Genomic DNA, 18447 nt, shown 5'->3' with positions numbered 1-18447 from the left:
GAATATTTGTTGCAAGTCAGTATTTAAGACCAGGTTGTGATTTTCAGGTTGTGATTCAGGTTGTGATTCGGGTTGTGATTTTCTGCGTGCAAAGCATGTGCTCTGCCACCTAGGAGTGGCCCCTCCCAGTGAGAAATGGCTTAAGAATTGAGTATAAGCTTTGAAGAGGTAATCAAGTATGGTTTAATATTATATCCTGTTGTTATAAAGCTGTGGTTCCTTTGAGAGTACACAAAGGAGTGATTGATCATCTATATTGGAGCAGGAATTAGTGACTTGGTTTTTATGGTTGCTTGTAAGTACTTTACACCGTAACTGCCCCACGTGTTCAATTTTAATTTCCTCAGGAGAACCAAAGGAGCGTGGAAATGCCAGGTTGCTAAATTGCTCACTATATTTGCTAATGACAGATCTTTCTATTCCTCCGTCTCTTTCTGCCCTACTGTCCCACAAAGTATAGGGCATGATCCCTTCTCTCTCCCTCTTCCATTTAAAAGCTTACTTCTCAGGAGGTTTCTTAAATGTTGCGTATGGAGACCAGAGCTATGTTTTCGTTGTCTAGCCTGCTGTCCTCTTCTAAATTGGAAAAGCAGGCTTGGAGCATTTGTAGAGTGAAATAGATGAGGAATGTTTAATTCTCCTCAAACGTAATTTTTCAGTTTTCCCTCAGCCGGGTTTCTTGAGTTCCTGCTAGTTAAATGAGGGAAAGAGCAAGGCATGTTAAAGTGTTGGGAATGAAAAAAAGAGAGGCCGCTCATGGGAGAATGATGTACTGTGTCCTTCTTTGTACTTTGTACAATTCTTTGTACTTCAGCAGCAAATGTCCAGGATTTGTCACTAAAAGTGTAATTTTTTGAGGCCATCTTCTTATGTCATCCAGAACAGAGTTCAGCTTTTATTTAAAAGCAAGAAGCATTTGATTGGCTACATAAGAGTAAATTTTTTTTCCAGAACAGAGGTGGGAAATGTGTTCCCACAAGGTGTTCTTGGATTGCAGGTCCTGTTAGCTGCAGCCTGCACAGTCAATAGTGAGAGGTGGTGGGAATTGTAGTTCACAACACTTCAACAACTGTACATTTCATGTCCTGTTCTAAAGCATGGGAAAGTAATCACCAGAGGCCCTGGGGCCACACACATTCATCCATAGGCCTTGGGGAGCACCATCTCTCAAAATTTTTCTTTACGAAAATGAGATTTTTCCTGCTGGAAAAGACATTTGCACCCTTTCTTGACATCTCCTTCTCCTTTTTCCTCTCCCTCCATCCTGGGAACCTCTCAAAACATTGCAAAATTACCCCACATGATACCCAGAGAACACAAGGGGAAAATTTATGGCAGTTTAGGGGTCTGGAGGTTATAGAAGAGCCCTGGGCTCTCAGCTTGCCCTCAGAGCACATGTTATTCATCCCTGCTGTAGAATATTCTGTTAAGTGTCATTGATAAAACAAGGGGAGGGGACATAGCTCAGTGATAGAAAAATATTTGAAATTCAGTTCTTGGCATCCTTAATTCAGTTCAAGAGCTGGTCTAAGAAAGGCTTTTGCCTCTGTCAGCTGGAGTTGACTATGCTACTCTGGATGGACCAGTAGAAGGTTGCTTCATATGCTGTAAAGCTGCACTTACTTAATAAAGAAGCTTCAGATGACTGTTTTGCAGATTTTCCCAATGGGAGATCATCATGCCAGCCCTTTTGATGAAAATTTCCATACTGGGCTGAAGGAGAAGTTTTCTTAATGAAGTACTTATTTATGCAGATGAGCCAAGAGAATTGTGGCAATAGAATTAATTGCATTTCTAAAGTGGATGAGTTTGGTTTTTAAAAGCATCTGGCAGCTCAAATATATCAGCAGTCCAGCACTGCATTTTTTTTTAAAATGGCCTTTCAATTATCATAATTGTATTCTCATTTCCATCTATAGATTTTGGGACTTCTCCAAGCCTGATCCTCTGCTTGAGACTGTGGAGCATCATACAGAATTTACTTGTGGTCTGGATTTGAGCCTCTATCACCCAGGCCAGGTAAGAAGAAACATTCCTGAATTCAGGAATAGTAATATTCTGATAATATCGCAGGTAGCTTTTGGAAGAAAAAAAGTCATATCTGAAATTTCTTAGTTTATATGCCATAATTGCTTCTGTTTTCATTTCTAAAAAATACTAAGTGACCTAAAATACCGAAGCAAATACAGTGGTGCCTCACATAGCGACGTTAATCCGTGCAGCAAAAATCGCTGCAAAGCGATTTCGTCGCTATGCAATTTAAAAAAGCCCATAGGAATGCATTGAAACCCCTTCAATGCATTCCTATGGGCTTAAAATTCACCTTAAAGCGAAAATCCTCCATACGGCGGCCATTTTCGCTGCGCGGTAAGCAAGGAATCCGTCCCTAAACACAGAGGGCAGCCATTTTTTTTTTGGAACCACCGATCAGCTGTTGGAAAATCATCGCTATGCGATGATCGGTAAGTGAAACAGCGAACCGATCATCGCAAACCGATTTTTCCCCATAGGGAACATCGCAATGCGATCGCTTTTGCAATCGCAAAATCTTCATCGCTATGCGGTTTTGTCGTTAAACAGGGCGCCCATTAAGCGAGGCACCACTGTAATGTCCAGCTTCTTTATAACAATTATAGTCTCCATATTCACTGATCAACATTGATTGACAGTAAATCATCCCATATATAAAGGTAATAGTTTGTTCAGTATTTGACCAAGTTGAGGGATGTAGAAGTAAAATGATATTTTTCTGTCTCTGGGCTCACAATAAACAATGCAGTATTTGCTGTTTAGATATGAAGATGAGGAAGGCATAGCTATTTAATGGAATTACCGCGTGTAGCATTTCTTAGGGTGAAGATTGCCTGAATCAACTTTGAATAAAATACAGTTAGGATTGTCAGCTTTTTGATAAGATTTTAGTTGATCTGGACTTGGAGCTGCACTTGGTCATAAACTACTGTATCTCATTTACTTCAAAATATCCCATTTACTTTGAAAGTCCTATAAGTAAGTTCTGGATTGATGGCACAAAACACAATTTTAACTCCCACATGAGAGGAGAAAGAGCAGGGATTTGTGTCTGTGATAGGGTGTTTTGTTATTATGAGCAGCATTACCAAAAAAAAGGTGTGTTTTTTTAGGGGGGGAATAAGTGCCTACATTTGAGCAAAATACACATTTTTTGCACAAAAGGCAAGGATTTTCAGACTGCAGTATTTTTTTGCATGACGTTGGAGGTGGGGGGGAGAGATTGCAACAGACATTCTGAAATGGGGAAAGAAAGAAAAAAAACCCAAACACTTTTTTCGAGCAGGGAGGGAACTTTCTGCCTTTTTATTCTCATCTGTGAAAGAAAAAATAAGCAGAGATTTAAAGTGATAGATGAAAATGCTGTGATGTGTACCGCTCCTAGCAGTGCTGAAAGTCCAACATGAAGGGACAGGGAGGAACACACAGATTAAATGTGTGCATCTATAAGTAAGCACTGCCTATAGCATAATAAGCAACATATATATGGAAGGGACCCAGCATCAATGGGCAGATACATTTTAACTATCCATATTTCATGTGTTGTTGGAAGAAAGTGAGGAGGAATTAAGGAACCTCTTAATGAGGGTGAAAGAGGAGAGTGCAAAAAATGGTCTGAAGCTCAACATCAAAAAAACTAAGATCATGGCTACTGGTCCCATCGCCTCCTGGCAAATAGAAGGGGAAGATATGGAGGCAGTGACAGATTTTACCTTCTTGGGCTCCATGATCACTGCAGATGGTGACAGCAGCCACAAAATTAAAAGACACCTGCTTCTTTGGAGGAAAACGATAATAAACCTAGACAGCATCTTAAAAAGCAGAGACCTCACCTTACCAACAAAGGTCCGCATAGTCAAAGTTATGGTTTTTCCAGTAGCGATGTATGGAAGTGAGAGCTGGACCATAAAGAAGGCTGACGGATGAAGAATTGATGCTTTTGAATTTTGGTGCTGGAGGAGACTCTTGAGAGTCCCCTGCACTGCAAAGAGAACAGACCTATCCATTTTGAAGGAAATCAACCCTGAGTGCTCATTGGAAGGACAGATCCTGAAGCTGAGGCTCCAGTACTTTGGCCATCTCATGAGAAGAGAAGACTCCCTGGAAAAGACCCTGATGTTGGGAGAGTGTGAAGGCAGGAGGAGAAGGGGACGACAGAGGACGAGATGGTTGGACAGTGTCATTGAAGCCACCAATATGAATTTGACCCAACTCCAGGAGGCAGTGGAAGACAGGCGGGCCTGGCGTGCTCTGATCCATGGGGTCACAAAGAGTCGGACACGACTTAATGACTAAACAACAAATAGATTTAGAAATCAACTGTGCTAATTTTATTTATTTACTGGTTTAATTCAGCAATTACATTGCAAGCAGGGTTCACCCTTTTAGTCTTGATCTTGTAAGGTCTTGTTTTGACAAGAAATGCTTATACCAGTACACTAATGAAAAATAAATGAAAAATATTCTTATCCAGTTAAACACCTAATTTATATGTTTAAAATGAAAGTTTACAATTTGTTCGATTTTTAGTGGTCCAGTAAAAGATATAACCCACTTGTACATTTGTGTGATTGTGGGGCCCACACAGTCTTTTCCTTGTTCTTTCTGACTCGTCTTCAGTACTAATTTGGTTCTGTCATGCCTTTGTGGATTGTATTGAGAGTAATCTCATTTCAGTAGAACTAAATGCTATGAAAATTAATATTAAAAACATTCAAACAGTTGATTGAATCCAGATACTATAAATAGATGCATAAAGAGGTTAGAAAAATCTGGCTTCTCTGCCATGTCCTCACTCATCAGCCCTGTGAAGCTGCTCCTTCATCATTGAAGGGCTTTGTTGAATCAAATGGGTAGGAGTGGGAGGATCAAACACTGAGAGTGAAACTACAGTAGACACTGATCCTGTATCTAGAAATAGTGTTCTCTCATGTGGCAAAAGATGTCTGATTGTAAAAGCATATTTTAATCACTAGAGTGAAAGAACCAGCTTCCTTTTCAGTTTTCAGTTTAATTGTTGAAGTACACATTACGAAGGATATCACTTGCTGGAGGGAAAATGTAGTAAGAACAGGAAATAGCATATTTCACTGCCAGAATGCTTGTTTTTATCCAGAACAGATAGAGCCTCTATTAGTGGGTGCTCAGAAGTCCTACAACTGAGTCATCCACCATTTAAATGTGTTCTTCAACTCTCATAGGATCCTTTCTGTGTGCTATCAGGAAGAAGAGGTGGCATGAATGTCACATTTTGCCATTACCATTAAATATATGTTTTCCTGAATCCAAGCCCTTGTTTAAATATTTCCGATATTCATTTTTGTAGTACTCCACCCATATGCTTAGGTGGATCCAGCCCAAGTTTAATACATTTTTGAATGAAATCCTTGGTGACTCTTATTCTACTTATTTTAATTGTATTCTTAGACAATGACACCAGTGGCTAAATTCCTGTTGCTTAATGAAGTAACTCATAACTAGAATAGGCCTATTGAATCAATGAGGATTTGGTGAGTGTACTCTTCTGTACATTCCATTGATGCAAGTGGCCTACTGTGCTTGCTTGCTTACTATGCTCAGCCAGTCTTCCCCATATACTCTGATTACTTCTGTTTGCATTTCTCAAAAATGCTAAATGATCTGAAATACAGAAGCAAATAATGCCCAATTTCCTTATAACAAGCTATTATAATCTCCAAGTTCATTGACCAACATTCTTTAAAAGTGAATCCTCTCATTTATAAAGATAGTAGTTTGTTCAGCATTTTTTCTTCAGCAACGTTGAGGGGTGTAGAAGTAATGATCTGAAATATGGAGGTATCTTGATTACATGAATCATTGTACCTTGTGCAAAATGCAACAGATCACTATATAAATGCAGAGTAAATAAAGTACATGCAACAGATCACTGTTATAAGCCCCCCAGAGACCTTTCGGTAGTGTGGAAGGCATATAAGTTAAATCAATCAATCAACAAACAAACAAACAAACAAACAAACAAACAAACAAACAAACAAACAAACAAACAAACAAATAAATAAAGTTAGCCTAGTGTTCAATGCACAGTGTTTTCCCATTGCAGGCTTTTTAAATATAGAAGAAAAATGAAATCAGATCCTATTTACTATACCGATATTTTACTGACTCCTGTAGAATTTTTTTTTAAATTAAGGAATGGAGCTCAAACACCCCCGCCTACCCAAAGAATCATGTAGATCAGTGGTTCCCTACCTTGGGCAGCTCAGGGGTTCTTGGACTTCAGTTCCCAGAAGCCTTGACCAGTTATGCTCACCAGGGTTTGTTGTGAATTGCAGCTCAAGAACATCTGGGTTGCCCAAAGTTGGGAACCGCTAAACCAGATAATCAATTTTGATCCTCCTTTATTTAAAATATACTTCTCTAAAGACCAAGTAAAATTCTAAGGCACATTTCATTATTTACTTTGAATTAACAAAAATAAAATGTTCAGATATTCCCTTAAAATAGTATCTGCTAAATTCATTCTGTATTCCCAAGAGGTAGGACTCTTGATAATTACTAACGGCACCAATGCTTTAGAACAGGTTCCAAGTTTGGAAAAGAAAGGGCCCAGGCCATTTCTTCATTAGGGCTATAAAATTTATTTAATTTCAATTAAAATACTGCACAAAACTGTATGTGTTAAAAGTACTTGTGTTATACTGAACAGAATCTGATTTTGTTTAACTCTGGATTGTAGAGGGCAAGAATGGATGCAGATGTTGTACCATAAGGGCTAAGTATTTTGATTGACTGAAAATGTGCATATTGTTTTTTTAAGTATATATTTTTAAGTATATATATGTTTTTTTAAGTATATATTCTTTGTGTTAACAAAGGTTACAGTCCCTTCTGAAAGTTCTTGCTGCTTTGAATTGCTGTGTTTGGAGTAGTTCATTATTTCTCTTTATTCTAGTTGTGCACCCAGCTCATTTACTTTACCTCTGTTCCATTTACTTCATAATACAGTATTGGTCCAAAATATTCAGATTTCTTTACAAACCTAATTTTTTTCAGATTAAATTATGACAGTAGACACAATTTTCTTCAATTTCTAAAGATGAATTCCCTTGCGGCAGGTCTTTGTTAACTTTTAACTGTTAGTAGTAATAAGTAAATGAAATAAAAATAGCGTGTTTAAATTTTTAGATATTGCAGTTTCCCCAGAGATTTTTGTGAGCATTTCCTATTGCCACAGACATCACTTTAAGATTTGTACAGCATAAATAGTACCTATTCAAATGTGATGGTTGAGCAGTCCAGCTCTTGCTTCAGAAGCCAATTTAATCTTTTCTTGGCTGAATGTTTCCTTTGAAGAACAAAGAAACAAGGAAGTGTTTCTTTGCTTTTCATGAAGGGCTTGTGATGATGGTATTTTAGGACTGCACAGTATTTGAAATGAATGCATGGAAAAGAAATGAACATCCTGAGAACTTCTTTGATAATTTTCTTTACCTAGTTATCATATGCTCTCTTACGCTCCAGAGAGCAGTGGCTACTATATGTAAATGAATGTTTTCTGTTGAGCAAGGTTGTTTTTTATTTTTCTTAAGCTGTTGTCTACTTGAAAGCAGGATTAAGTACTTTGAATGTAGTAGTGAGAGAACATTCTCTTTTAACGGTTCCATGAAGCATGAACCATTCAGTTTTCTAAATTGCAGTTTTAAAGTCTCATTTATTTATTTACTTAAATACTTACTTACTTACTTACAGTGTTGCCTCGACTTATGAACTTAATCTGTTCCAGAAGATGGTCGTAACTCAAAATGGTTGTAAGTTGAAGCACCATTTTCCATAGGAATCCATTGGAATGTGATTAATCCATTCTAGACGGGGGGGGATTACAAAACAAAAAACAAACACTGTAAGCCCCATCAGAACACGTTGAGGCTGGGGAAAAAAACACCCAAACCCCAAAAAAACAATGCAAGCCCCATCAGAACATGCTGGGGCTGAAAAACAAAACCTCACAAAAAAACCAAACAGAGCAAGCCCCATCGGAACGTGCTGGGGCTGGGGAAAACACACACACACACAAAAACAAACAGAAAAAGCCCCACCGGAATGCACTGGGGCTGGAAACACACAAACACGCAAAACCCTGTATGTACTCAGAAGCAGAAAGCAGCACCAGGCAGTCCCAAACCTCCTCTGATGCACACGCTCTAATCGTTAGGGTGAAAGAGCTACAAAGAAGCAGCCTCTTCGCTGACCAACAGTTAATAATTTAAATTCCCTGCCTTTTCCCCACCTTTTTTCTGGTTGTAACTCAAAGCTCCAGTCAGAAGTAGAAGCAAACTTTTGCGGCCGGGGCTGGTCATAACTCGAAATTGTCGTAAGTCAGGACATTCATAAGTTGAGACACCACCGCCTGTACTTACTTACTTACTTACTTACTTACTTACTTACTTACTTACTTACTTACTTACTTACTTACTTACTTACTTACTTACTTACTTACTTACAAAGAGTGAGGTGGCCTGAAGCATGACTGGAATGGATCCAGGGCGTTGGTTTCATCCCAAAGGGCTGGAGCTGGTCAGCCACCACCCTCTCTGCCACTTTGCTAAGGAAAGAAACTTTGACAATGGGCCTGTAATTGCCAGTGTCGTCCGCCGCCAAACTTGGTTTCTTCCTAATGAGCCTAATGAGATTCTCCTGGAGGGCTGCAAATTGGTCAGGTAAAATACTGGTAGGAGGTCTATCCCTGAGACCAATTCTGGATAGATTGTGGACTAGATTGTGCACCTGCTGAATTGAAGCTTCACTTATCCAGACACAAAGTAAACTCGACTGGTAGCCCTCACCCCTGGTGAGATAAAGGCTAGTCGCGATCCAAACAGCTTTCGGATTATAGTCCATCTGCTTTCATCTCCAGTTGCACTCTAGCCTTCTCCTATTCTGCTTCATAGCTCACAGTTGCTGGTTAAACCAGGGTTCTGAACAAGCTCTGTAATGGAGAGGGCGTTTTGGACGATCGTGTCAACAGCCCTGGTTGTCGCGGCAAGCCGTCTGGCAATCAACCAGAGACAATCAACCAGAGCCTTGACAGGAGTGCCAGTCTGATCAGCCGGAATCCCTCTCAGGGAGTCCTGGAATCCTATAGGATCCAGTAAACTTCAAGGGTGGTCCTCCAGCTCTGGTAAGGAAATGGGGGTCATGGGGAGCGCGGTAATCCAGCAATATCCCATACCATCCCTGGCCCCAATCAACATGTGTAGGACCTCAAGATCTGGCATCACTACCACTGAACGCCTAACAACCTCTAGAGTGTTTTTATAGACAATGGCTACTCTTCCCCCTCTCCTCCAGTCTACCCTGGTGTTGGACTGCATAAACCGGAGGGCAGGCAAGGGTCAAGGGAACACCCCCTTACCTGCCCATCCAAGTTTTGGTTATGCATGCCAGGTCTGCATCCTCCTTCAGGATAAGGTTGTGGATAATCTGGGATTTGTTGGATACAGACCTGGCATTCAACAACACCAGATTTAGAGTGGAGGGAAGGCTGGTCTGACTACCTCAAGTCTGGTGGTTAGTCACGGTGCCAGAACAGTGAACAGCCTTCAAACATCTGTTCATTGTTCTTCTGCAACGAGTAGGAACTGTGCCATAACCGTATCTCCATCTACCTGTAATCACTCGGATGTTCAGAAGACCCCCACTGGGGGGGGCAGGCCCTCCACTCCATGTCAAACAAAAGGAAAAAGAAGAAGAAAAAGACCAAAAAATTACAATTAATAAAAAACAAGAAATACAATAGTAATCCAATTAACAAAATTAATTAAACCATAACATAAGAATAGACATGTACATTTAAATTAAACATTAATAAATTTAAACAATTTAAAAATTTTGAAAGTTAAAAAGGAAAAATAAAATTAAAAAACAGAGCACTCCACACCCAGACTACCGCCCCACGTCATACCTGTTACATACAGCACTGATGTTACCTGTCTGTCATGGGTTTGGAGGGAAAGTTCCATCCTATGGGGAGTGGAAGGCGGGACATCAGGAGGAGGGGCTGTACTGTATAAATATGTGATGCCTGTGTGGTGAGATGAGATGCTGAGAGACACTGGGAGGTGACGAAGCAGCAGCTGGGAAGAAGAAGCTGTTGTGGGAGTCTGTGTGTCAGACAGGGTACTGCTGTGTGTCAGAGTACCAACCTGATAGGTTCAGGTGTCTGTTGGTTAGCCAGAACTGATAGGTTCAGGGTCTGTGCTTCAAGTTAAGGGTTCTGGGTGAACCAAACTGTATGCTTGTATGAGTGAGAATAAGCCACGTTACTTTATGTTATTCACCTGATCGTTTTATTTTGCCTGTGTGTAGTTAAAATAAACCTTATTCTTTTTATTGTTTAAAAATCCATCCCTGGTCTGTGTGACTTCTTAAAGGGAATGGTTGGTGGCAGCTTAGTGTAACTGTGTGACATATCCCAGTAGGTCTGGGTTTGTCACATTGATTGGTGTCCAGCGTGTGGGATACGACTGGTCCAGTTGTCCAGTGGTCCAGCAAAGCCTTGGCAAGTGTGCCCAGAGCAAGGGGGGTCTAGTCAGGGACAGTCTGAGGCGCGTAGGTAATCTTCTAGGTGTACCTCACGGGGAGGTGCGCTAGTAGAAGAACGTGCCAACTGGGGAGACTTAGATTAAGGTGCTCTGAGGCAGCCTAGTTTTGGCGGGAAAAAGCTGAGGCAAAACTGCGTAGTAACAGTGAGCTAGCTTGCCAGCTGAGAGGCCCAGCAGAGGGGGGTAGGCTCTGACTCGATACTGTTGCAAGTTAGTGCTGAAGAACAGCAATCTCTAGGGAGAGCTGGTTCTGAGGCAAGAAGGAAAAAAGTGGTCGTTTTATTTTGAGGCTTGACTTTTTAAAGCAGCCTGTTCTGAGGGGGGGTTATGCCCTTGACTCGAAGCCAAGTAGCAGAAATGAGTGAAGTGAAAGACCCCCAGATTGACCAAGGTTCTGAGGATGAATTTGGCTCAGTGCAAGGTGACAGCACAGGAGAGCAGGACCCAGAACTCAGAAAAATACTCCTAGCCCAACAGCATGAACTGAGGATGAGGCAATTTGAAGTGGAGGAAAGGTTAGAGAGAGAAAAAATGGAGGAAAGGGAAAGAGAGAAACAGCGGCAATTTGAATTAGAGAGAGAGAGAGAGAGAATGGAGAAGGAAGAAAGATTAGAGAGACAGAGAATTGAATTGGAATTGCAGAGAGAGAAAATGGCGTATGAGTTAAGAAAATTGGAAATGATGAACCAGAACAATAATAACAATAGGGATTCTGAGGGAGGCCAATTGTCTAAGGCTGACCTGAAGAAATTCCCTGTGTACCACAAGGGAGATTGTCCTGAGGTGTTCTTTTCCTTAGTGGAAAGAGCGTTTGTGGACTTCTCAGTGAGGGAAACTGAGAAGATGACTATCATGCGATCTTTAATCAGTGGTAGCCTGGCTGAGGTTTATGCCGAGATGCCTGAGGAACTGATGAAAGATTTTACAGAGTTTAAAAAACTGGTGTTTGCAAGACATGGGATAAATGCGGAACAGCTGAGACAAAGATTCAGGTCCCTCACCAAAAAACCAGAACAGACTTTTACCCAAGTGGGGGCCCAATTGGTGAGGCTGCTTGAGAAATGGCTATCTCAGGAAGGGACAGAGACCTATGAGCAGCTTAAAGACTTGATAGCCCTGGAACAGTTCTATTCAGTCCTGCATGGGGAATTGAAATTCCAGGTGAGGGAAAGGAAACCGAAATCTGTGGCAGCAGCCGCAGAGATCGCAGATTTTATTTCCCAAATAAGAAAGCCCTTGGGTGAGGGGAAATCTGTAGGTAAACCCAAAGAAACCTACAGCAAGTACTCTCAGGGACCAGGGAAAAGCCAGCAAGGGGGAGGGGCCCATGGTGAAGGGAAGCCCTCAGACATGAAACTAAGACCTCAGATTTTGGAGGGAAAACCAAAACAAGATGAGAGAGAATCAAAATACACCAGAAAATGTTATTTCTGTCAGGGAAAGGGTCATCTAATCTCAGAGTGTGAGAAATTAAAGCAGCTAAAAGGAATGGTGCCTCAGGAGTCTAGTGGAACCAAGCCAAAAGCTGTGTTCTGTGTCCAGAAAGAGCAAGGCTCAGTGTCACTGAGGGAGCCTGTTGCCACGGCTACTCAGTCTGGAACAGCTACCTATGCTGATCAGGCTGAGGAAAATGGTCCTCTTATAGAGGTAAAGCGCTGCTTGCTGGTGAAAACAGATTCTCAGTTGTTTGAGACAGCTGGGGTGGACGTAGGAATACTTGACCGTCAGTATAGGGGGCTGCGGGACACTTGTTCCCAGGTAACCCTGTGCCATCCAGATATTATTCCTAGGGAGTTTATAATCCCAAATGAGAGCATAAAGGTGGCAGGGATTGAGGGGCAGGTAATCTCTCTGCCAGTAGCAGAGGTACCTGTCAACTTTCAAGGCTGGAGGGGAGCTTGGCGGCTAGCGATTTCATCGACTCTGCCAGCAGCCGTGCTCGTGGGAAATGACCTGGCTGAACATGTGAAACGGGTGCTAGTGATTACACGCTCACAAGCCACCACGGGGACAGTTCAGGGGGGTAATGATGAGCCAGAGACGGAGGCAGAGGGGAGTTCAGAAGCTGTGGTGGAAACCTTAACCACAGACAGCAGATTTGGACAGGAGCAAAAGGCAGACGCCACTCTCCAAAAGTGTTTTGAACAGGTGACTGACGCCCAGCTAACACCTGAAACCCCAGTGAGATTTCTGGAGAAAAAGGGGATTTTATATAGAGAAACCCTGAGGAATATCTCAAAAGTTGGAGATGGGATCAGAAGTCAGCTGGTGGTACCTGAAAAGTATCGCCCCATGATCTTACAAAGGGGTCACTCTGACATGTTTGCTGCGCACTTAGGAGTGAACAAAACACAGCAGAGAATCACACAGAATTTTTACTGGCCTGACATAGGGAAGCAGATCAGGGAGTTCTGTAAACAATGTGATGTGTGTCAAAGGCAGGGGAATAACCGCGACAGGACCAAAGCAAAGTTGTGCCCTTTGCCTGTGATTGACACTCCGTTCAAATGCATAGGGGTGGATATTGTGGGACCTTTGCCCAAGGCCACAAAGAGGGGGAACAGGTTCATTCTAACAATTGTGGACCATGCCACAAGGTATCCTGAAGCCATACCCTTGACTAACATTGAAACTAACACAGTGGCCGATGCTCTGGTGGGGTATATGTCCAGGATGGGATTTGCCTCAGAGATAATCACAGATTTGGGCGCATCGTTCACATCAAAGCTCATGAAACGCTTATGGCAAATCTGTGGAATAAAGCACAAGGAAACCACTGCCTATCATCCTGAAAGTAATGGGTTAACTGAGAAGTTCAATGGGACTCTAATGCGCATGATTAGGGCTTACTTGGCAGAGAATCCAAACAATTGGGACCAGAAGCTGCAATCCCTTTTGTTTGCTTATCGATCAGTGCCACAAGCCAGTACCGGGTTTAGTCCATTTGAACTTTTATTTGGGAGAAGGGTGAGAGGGCCCCTTGATTTGATCAAACAAAATTGGGAGCAGATCACCCAGGATGACCCACAAGACGTTGTGACTTACATAGACACCTTGATGAATGACCTAAAGAGAAATCTAGAGCTGGCAGCAGAAAACCTGCAAGCTCAGAAGGTCAGACAGAAAACATGGTATGACCACAAAGCTAGAGAGAGGCACTTTGACCCAGGGGAGGAAGTGCTTTGGCTTAGGCCCTGCAGAGAGAATAAACTGCAGCTCAAATGGGCAGGACCATATAGGGTCATTTCCAAGATGTCAGACCTGAACTACCTAATAGAGCAGGAGGAGAACCAAGCAAGGAGGGTGGTTCATGTGAATGCCCTAAAACCCTACTACAGAGGGGAACAGAGGGTTCTATTTGCTATAAAAGCAGCTGAGAGTGAGGAAGCTGAATTACCCTTCTGGGAGGGTAGAGGGGAAGTAAAATACAACCCAGAGGAGGTAAAGATCAGTCCTGCACTCACCCAAGACCAGCAGCAAGAACTAAAAATGCTGCTTAGTAAATATCAACAGGTGTTTTCCAACAAGCCGGGGATTGTGAAGGGAGTGATGCATCGGATCCACACAGGGGATGCACCCCCGCAGGCAGTATCCCCATACCGAGTAACGGGACCCTATAGGGACAAGGTGCGGAAGGAGCTGGACGAGATGCTTAGGGAGAACATAATCGTCCCCTCTTCTAGTCCTTGGTCCTCTCCGATAGTCCTTGTGGACAAGCCTGATGGGAGCATTAGGTTTTGTGTCGATTACAGGAAATTAAACCGTGTAACCACTCCTGATGCCTACCCAATGCCCAGGCTAGACAACCTGATTGAAACCATAGGGGGTTGTCGGTTCATCTCATCATTGGACCTGGTAAAGGGATATTGGCAATTAAGAATTGATCCCAGGGATCAAGAAAAAACTGCCTTTTGCAGCCCTTTTGGTCTCTATGAGTTTCGAGTCCTGAGCTTTGGTCTCAGAAATGCACCAGCCACATTCCAAAGGCTGATGGACCAGACCTTGGCAGGGCTCAGTGACTTTACAGTGGCCTACATTGACGACATAGGGATCTTCAGTAATACCTGGGAAGATCACCTGTTACACCTGGAGTTAGTGCTGCAGAGGTTAAGTGCAGCAGGGTTAACAGTAAAGGCCAGCAAGTGTCAGCTGGGTAGCCCAGAAATAAAATACTTGGGTCACATGGTAGGGGGAGGAATGATAAAACCCCTGGAGGCCAAAATAGAAGCTGTTCGTGATTGGCCTAGACCCAACACCAAGAAAAAGGTCAAATCATTTCTTGGGTTGGTGGGCTACTACAGAAAGTTCATCCCGAGGTTTAGCGAGATTGCGGCTCCGCTGACCGATCTGACGAGGAAGAAGGCTGATGACCGCATCCCGTGGACCAGCGACTGTGAGGCGGCGTTCCAGAGGTTGAAGGAGGCGTTAATCAACTATCCTGTCCTGCGTGCTCCAGACTTCGACCGGGAGTTCATCATCTACACCGATGCGTCTAACAGCGGGGTAGGAGCAGTTCTGTGCCAGGAGGATGAGAATGGTGACCAGCATCCAGTGTCCTACCTGAGTAGGAAACTTCAAAAAGGTGAGAGACATTTGGCAACTGTGGAGAAGGAGTGTTTGGCCATAGTCTACGCGATCCAGAAGGCCAAGCCTTACATCTGGGGAAGACATTTTATTCTGTGTACTGACCATTCACCATTGCAATGGTTAAAGACAATGAAAACCCACAATAGCAAACTTATGAGGTGGGCTTTAAACCTACAGGACTATGACTTTGAAGTGAAGGTGGTCAGAGGGTCAGTGAACTGTGTTGCTGACGCCTTATCAAGAAGACCTGAAGAATGAAGACGGCGAAAGAACATGGACTATGTGTATATAATGGTGAACAAAAAGTTAAATGTACCTGGTTTTGAATTGGTTTGTATGAATAAAGGTAAATTGATGTAATGTATATGGTAAATGTTTAAATGCCTATTTGATATGGTTAACTTAGAATGTAAGTTTAAGTAAGTATGATATGGTATGTATAACTGTTGTTGTGTATTTTATACAGGTTGTTTTTTTGGTGAAAAGCACCTTAGCTTTCCCCCTACAAAACAACTTATAAAGAGGGGAGGTGTTACATACAGCACTGATGTTACCTGTCTGTCATGGGTTTGGAGGGAAAGTTCCATCCTATGGGGAGTGGAAGGCGGGACATCAGGAGGAGGGGCTGTACTGTATAAATATGTGATGCCTGTGTGGTGAGATGAGATGCTGAGAGACACTGGGAGGTGACGAAGCAGCAGCTGGGAAGAAGAAGCTGTTGTGGGAGTCTGTGTGTCAGACAGGGTACTGCTGTGTGTCAGAGTACCAACCTGATAGGTTCAGGTGTCTGTTGGTTAGCCAGAACTGATAGGTTCAGGGTCTGTGCTTCAAGTTAAGGGTTCTGGGTGAACCAAACTGTATGCTTGTATGAGTGAGAATAAGCCACGTTACTTTATGTTATTCACCTGATCGTTTTATTTTGCCTGTGTGTAGTTAAAATAAACCTTATTCTTTTTATTGTTTAAAAATCCATCCCTGGTCTGTGTGACTTCTTAAAGGGAATGGTTGGTGGCAGCTTAGTGTAACTGTGTGACATATCCCAGTAGGTCTGGGTTTGTCACAATACCCAGTAACAGGCCTCAGGCCTCCCAACAGGCTCGCTGCCAGGGATGATCCAGTCACCTCTACACAACGGTGTTGGTAATACGGCCAGCCCTTACTGGGGCTCAGCCATTGCCACCAATGCCCCAGTGGGTTACAAGGCAGTAACCCTGATCCAGCCGAGGAAGGTGATGAAATCACAGAGGTGGCAGGGGACAAAAGGCACTAGGCACCAGAAGTCTGAACCTCCAGATAAATATATTTTGTTTTAAGGAACAAAATATATTTCGAAGCAACTGCAAATGTGCAAATGTTACAGTTTGCAAAGTGCTTTATTGAAAAATATCTCTAATGTTAAAATTGAAATTCAGGTTAGATCCTGTGGAGTCTGATTCGTTCTAGAGAAATTGCTAATTTTGTCTTTATGTGGCATCAAGTTGCCTCTGACTTATAGTCACTCTATGAATAAACAATCTCGAAAACTGACTGTTAGATTTCCACCAATTAATTATATCTAATCAAAATATTGGGCTGTGAGCAGCTCGTAAGCAATGATGCAAACTCACATGCATCCCAAAATGTTTTAAAAAGGAAAACTTTAATTAGCAGCAGTCTGATGCAGCTGGTTTTATTATTCCTGTTGCAAAGGGAGATCTATTAAACAAGATACTGGCCAGTATTTCAGGAAATACAGTAAATCTTTTAGATAAACCAAGGTGGTGAGCAATTAATGGCCTGAATGCTGAATTGCAACTTCAAATCTACCTGTATCTCAAAAGCCACATTTCAAAGGTGAGTAGTAAAAAAAAGTAAAGGATGGGGCCAGTTATCGTCCTCAATTCAAGGTCTGTTGGTTACTTATGTATATGTCTACTCAGAAGTAAGCTGCATCAAAAAACAAAATAAGGTATTTAAAATTCAAATCAGGTTTTGGTGTGTCTTCTCAGCAGAACTTTTAAAGTGCAAAATATTCTCATTCTCAGAAAAAGAAGAAAAAGTCGTGCTAATTGCTATAGATACTGTCAAGCTACAGAAGCTAGAACATGTGGTCAAGTTGAGATAATGTTTTGGCTTCCAAGAAAGGGGGAGTGGGGGACCTGGTATGGTAGAAAACAATGGACACAATAGCACAGCACTGCACAGATATTTGGAATACGTGAAAGCCAGATGGTCAGGGGTGATCTCATGGTATCGGACAAGGGGCAGAGACATTCCACCAGACTGACTAGGACCTTAAGCAGGTTCTGCGAACCAGAGGTTCTCCTCCTCAGAACTACAGCCCTTTTTAGAACCATCCCAATATGTATTTGTTTGCGGATTCAATCCAGTTATAATCAGTAAAACACATGCTAAACAGTGGAGTGTTACATGTATCGACTGAGAAGTATGCTCTGTTGGGTTTTATGTGGTTTACTGTCAGATTAGTGATTATTACAGACTACAGTCATGCCCCGCTTTACGATTACCCCGTTTAACGACCAATCCACTTGACAGTGAGGTTTTTGCGATCACAAAACAATGATTCCAATGGGCAAAAACCGCTTTGTGGTGATCGGTTCCCTGCTTTGGGAACCGATTTTCGCTTTACGACGATCAAAAACAGCTGATCGTTGGGTTTCAAAATGGCCGCTGGCTGAAGAAAATGGCCCCCCGCTGTGCTTAGGGACGGATTCCTTGCTGCACAGGCATGGAAAATGTCCACCCCTATGGAGGATCTTCACTGGATGGTGAGCTTTCAGCCCATTGGAACGCATTAAAAGGTTTTCAATGCATTTCAATGGGCTTTCTTATTTTGCTTTACGACGTTTTCACTCTACAGCAATTTCGCTGGAACGAATTAACGTCATTAAGCGAGGCACCACTGTAGTTGCATTTAGATGAGGATGATAATAGTTGGGTTCAACAGGTATCAGCTATTTCTATGTTATTTGTAACTCATCTTTCTTCTCAAACCAGCATGACTAACAGGAAAATGAAATAAAACAAACATCAGTAAAGCATAGAACAGATCAAGAAAAAGAGAAGTCAAATTCAAAGAAAATGACATCAGATCAGTGATGGAAAAGAAAGGGGGGAAGAAGTAAAAAAAAACCCACACCACATTAGTTATTAAACCTTTTTGCTGTAACTTCACTTAGTTGTTAAAAACTTGTAAGAGATTCTTCATCCTTTCTTTCTTAAAGCAATTGGAAAATAGTATGTCAGC

General features: G+C 42.2%; 1 protein-coding gene and 1 long non-coding RNA gene across 2 annotated transcripts in view; one reads left to right on the top strand and one right to left on the bottom strand.

Moving 5' to 3' along the window:
* Positions 1-18447, top strand: part of PEX7 (peroxisomal biogenesis factor 7) — an 83439-nt gene that overhangs the window by 53938 nt on the left and 11054 nt on the right. The window contains exon 9 of the mRNA XM_020779379.3: positions 1920-2019. Within this exon, the coding sequence (XP_020635038.3) occupies positions 1920-2019 (100 nt within the window). The remainder of the gene's footprint in view (positions 1-1919; positions 2020-18447) is intronic.
* LOC144585958 (uncharacterized) lies at positions 9202-17680 on the bottom strand. Its single transcript, XR_013540608.1, has 2 exons — positions 16267-17680; positions 9202-9973 (listed from the first exon to the last, which is right to left on the bottom strand). It is a non-coding gene; the product is annotated as an uncharacterized LOC144585958 (long non-coding RNA).

This window comes from Pogona vitticeps, chromosome 1 (genome assembly GCF_051106095.1).
Source record: "Pogona vitticeps strain Pit_001003342236 chromosome 1, PviZW2.1, whole genome shotgun sequence".
NCBI classification, from domain to species: Eukaryota; Metazoa; Chordata; class Lepidosauria; order Squamata; family Agamidae; genus Pogona; species Pogona vitticeps.
Note: the sequence above shows the minus strand (reverse complement) of the source record. Positions and strands in the feature narration are given on the sequence as shown.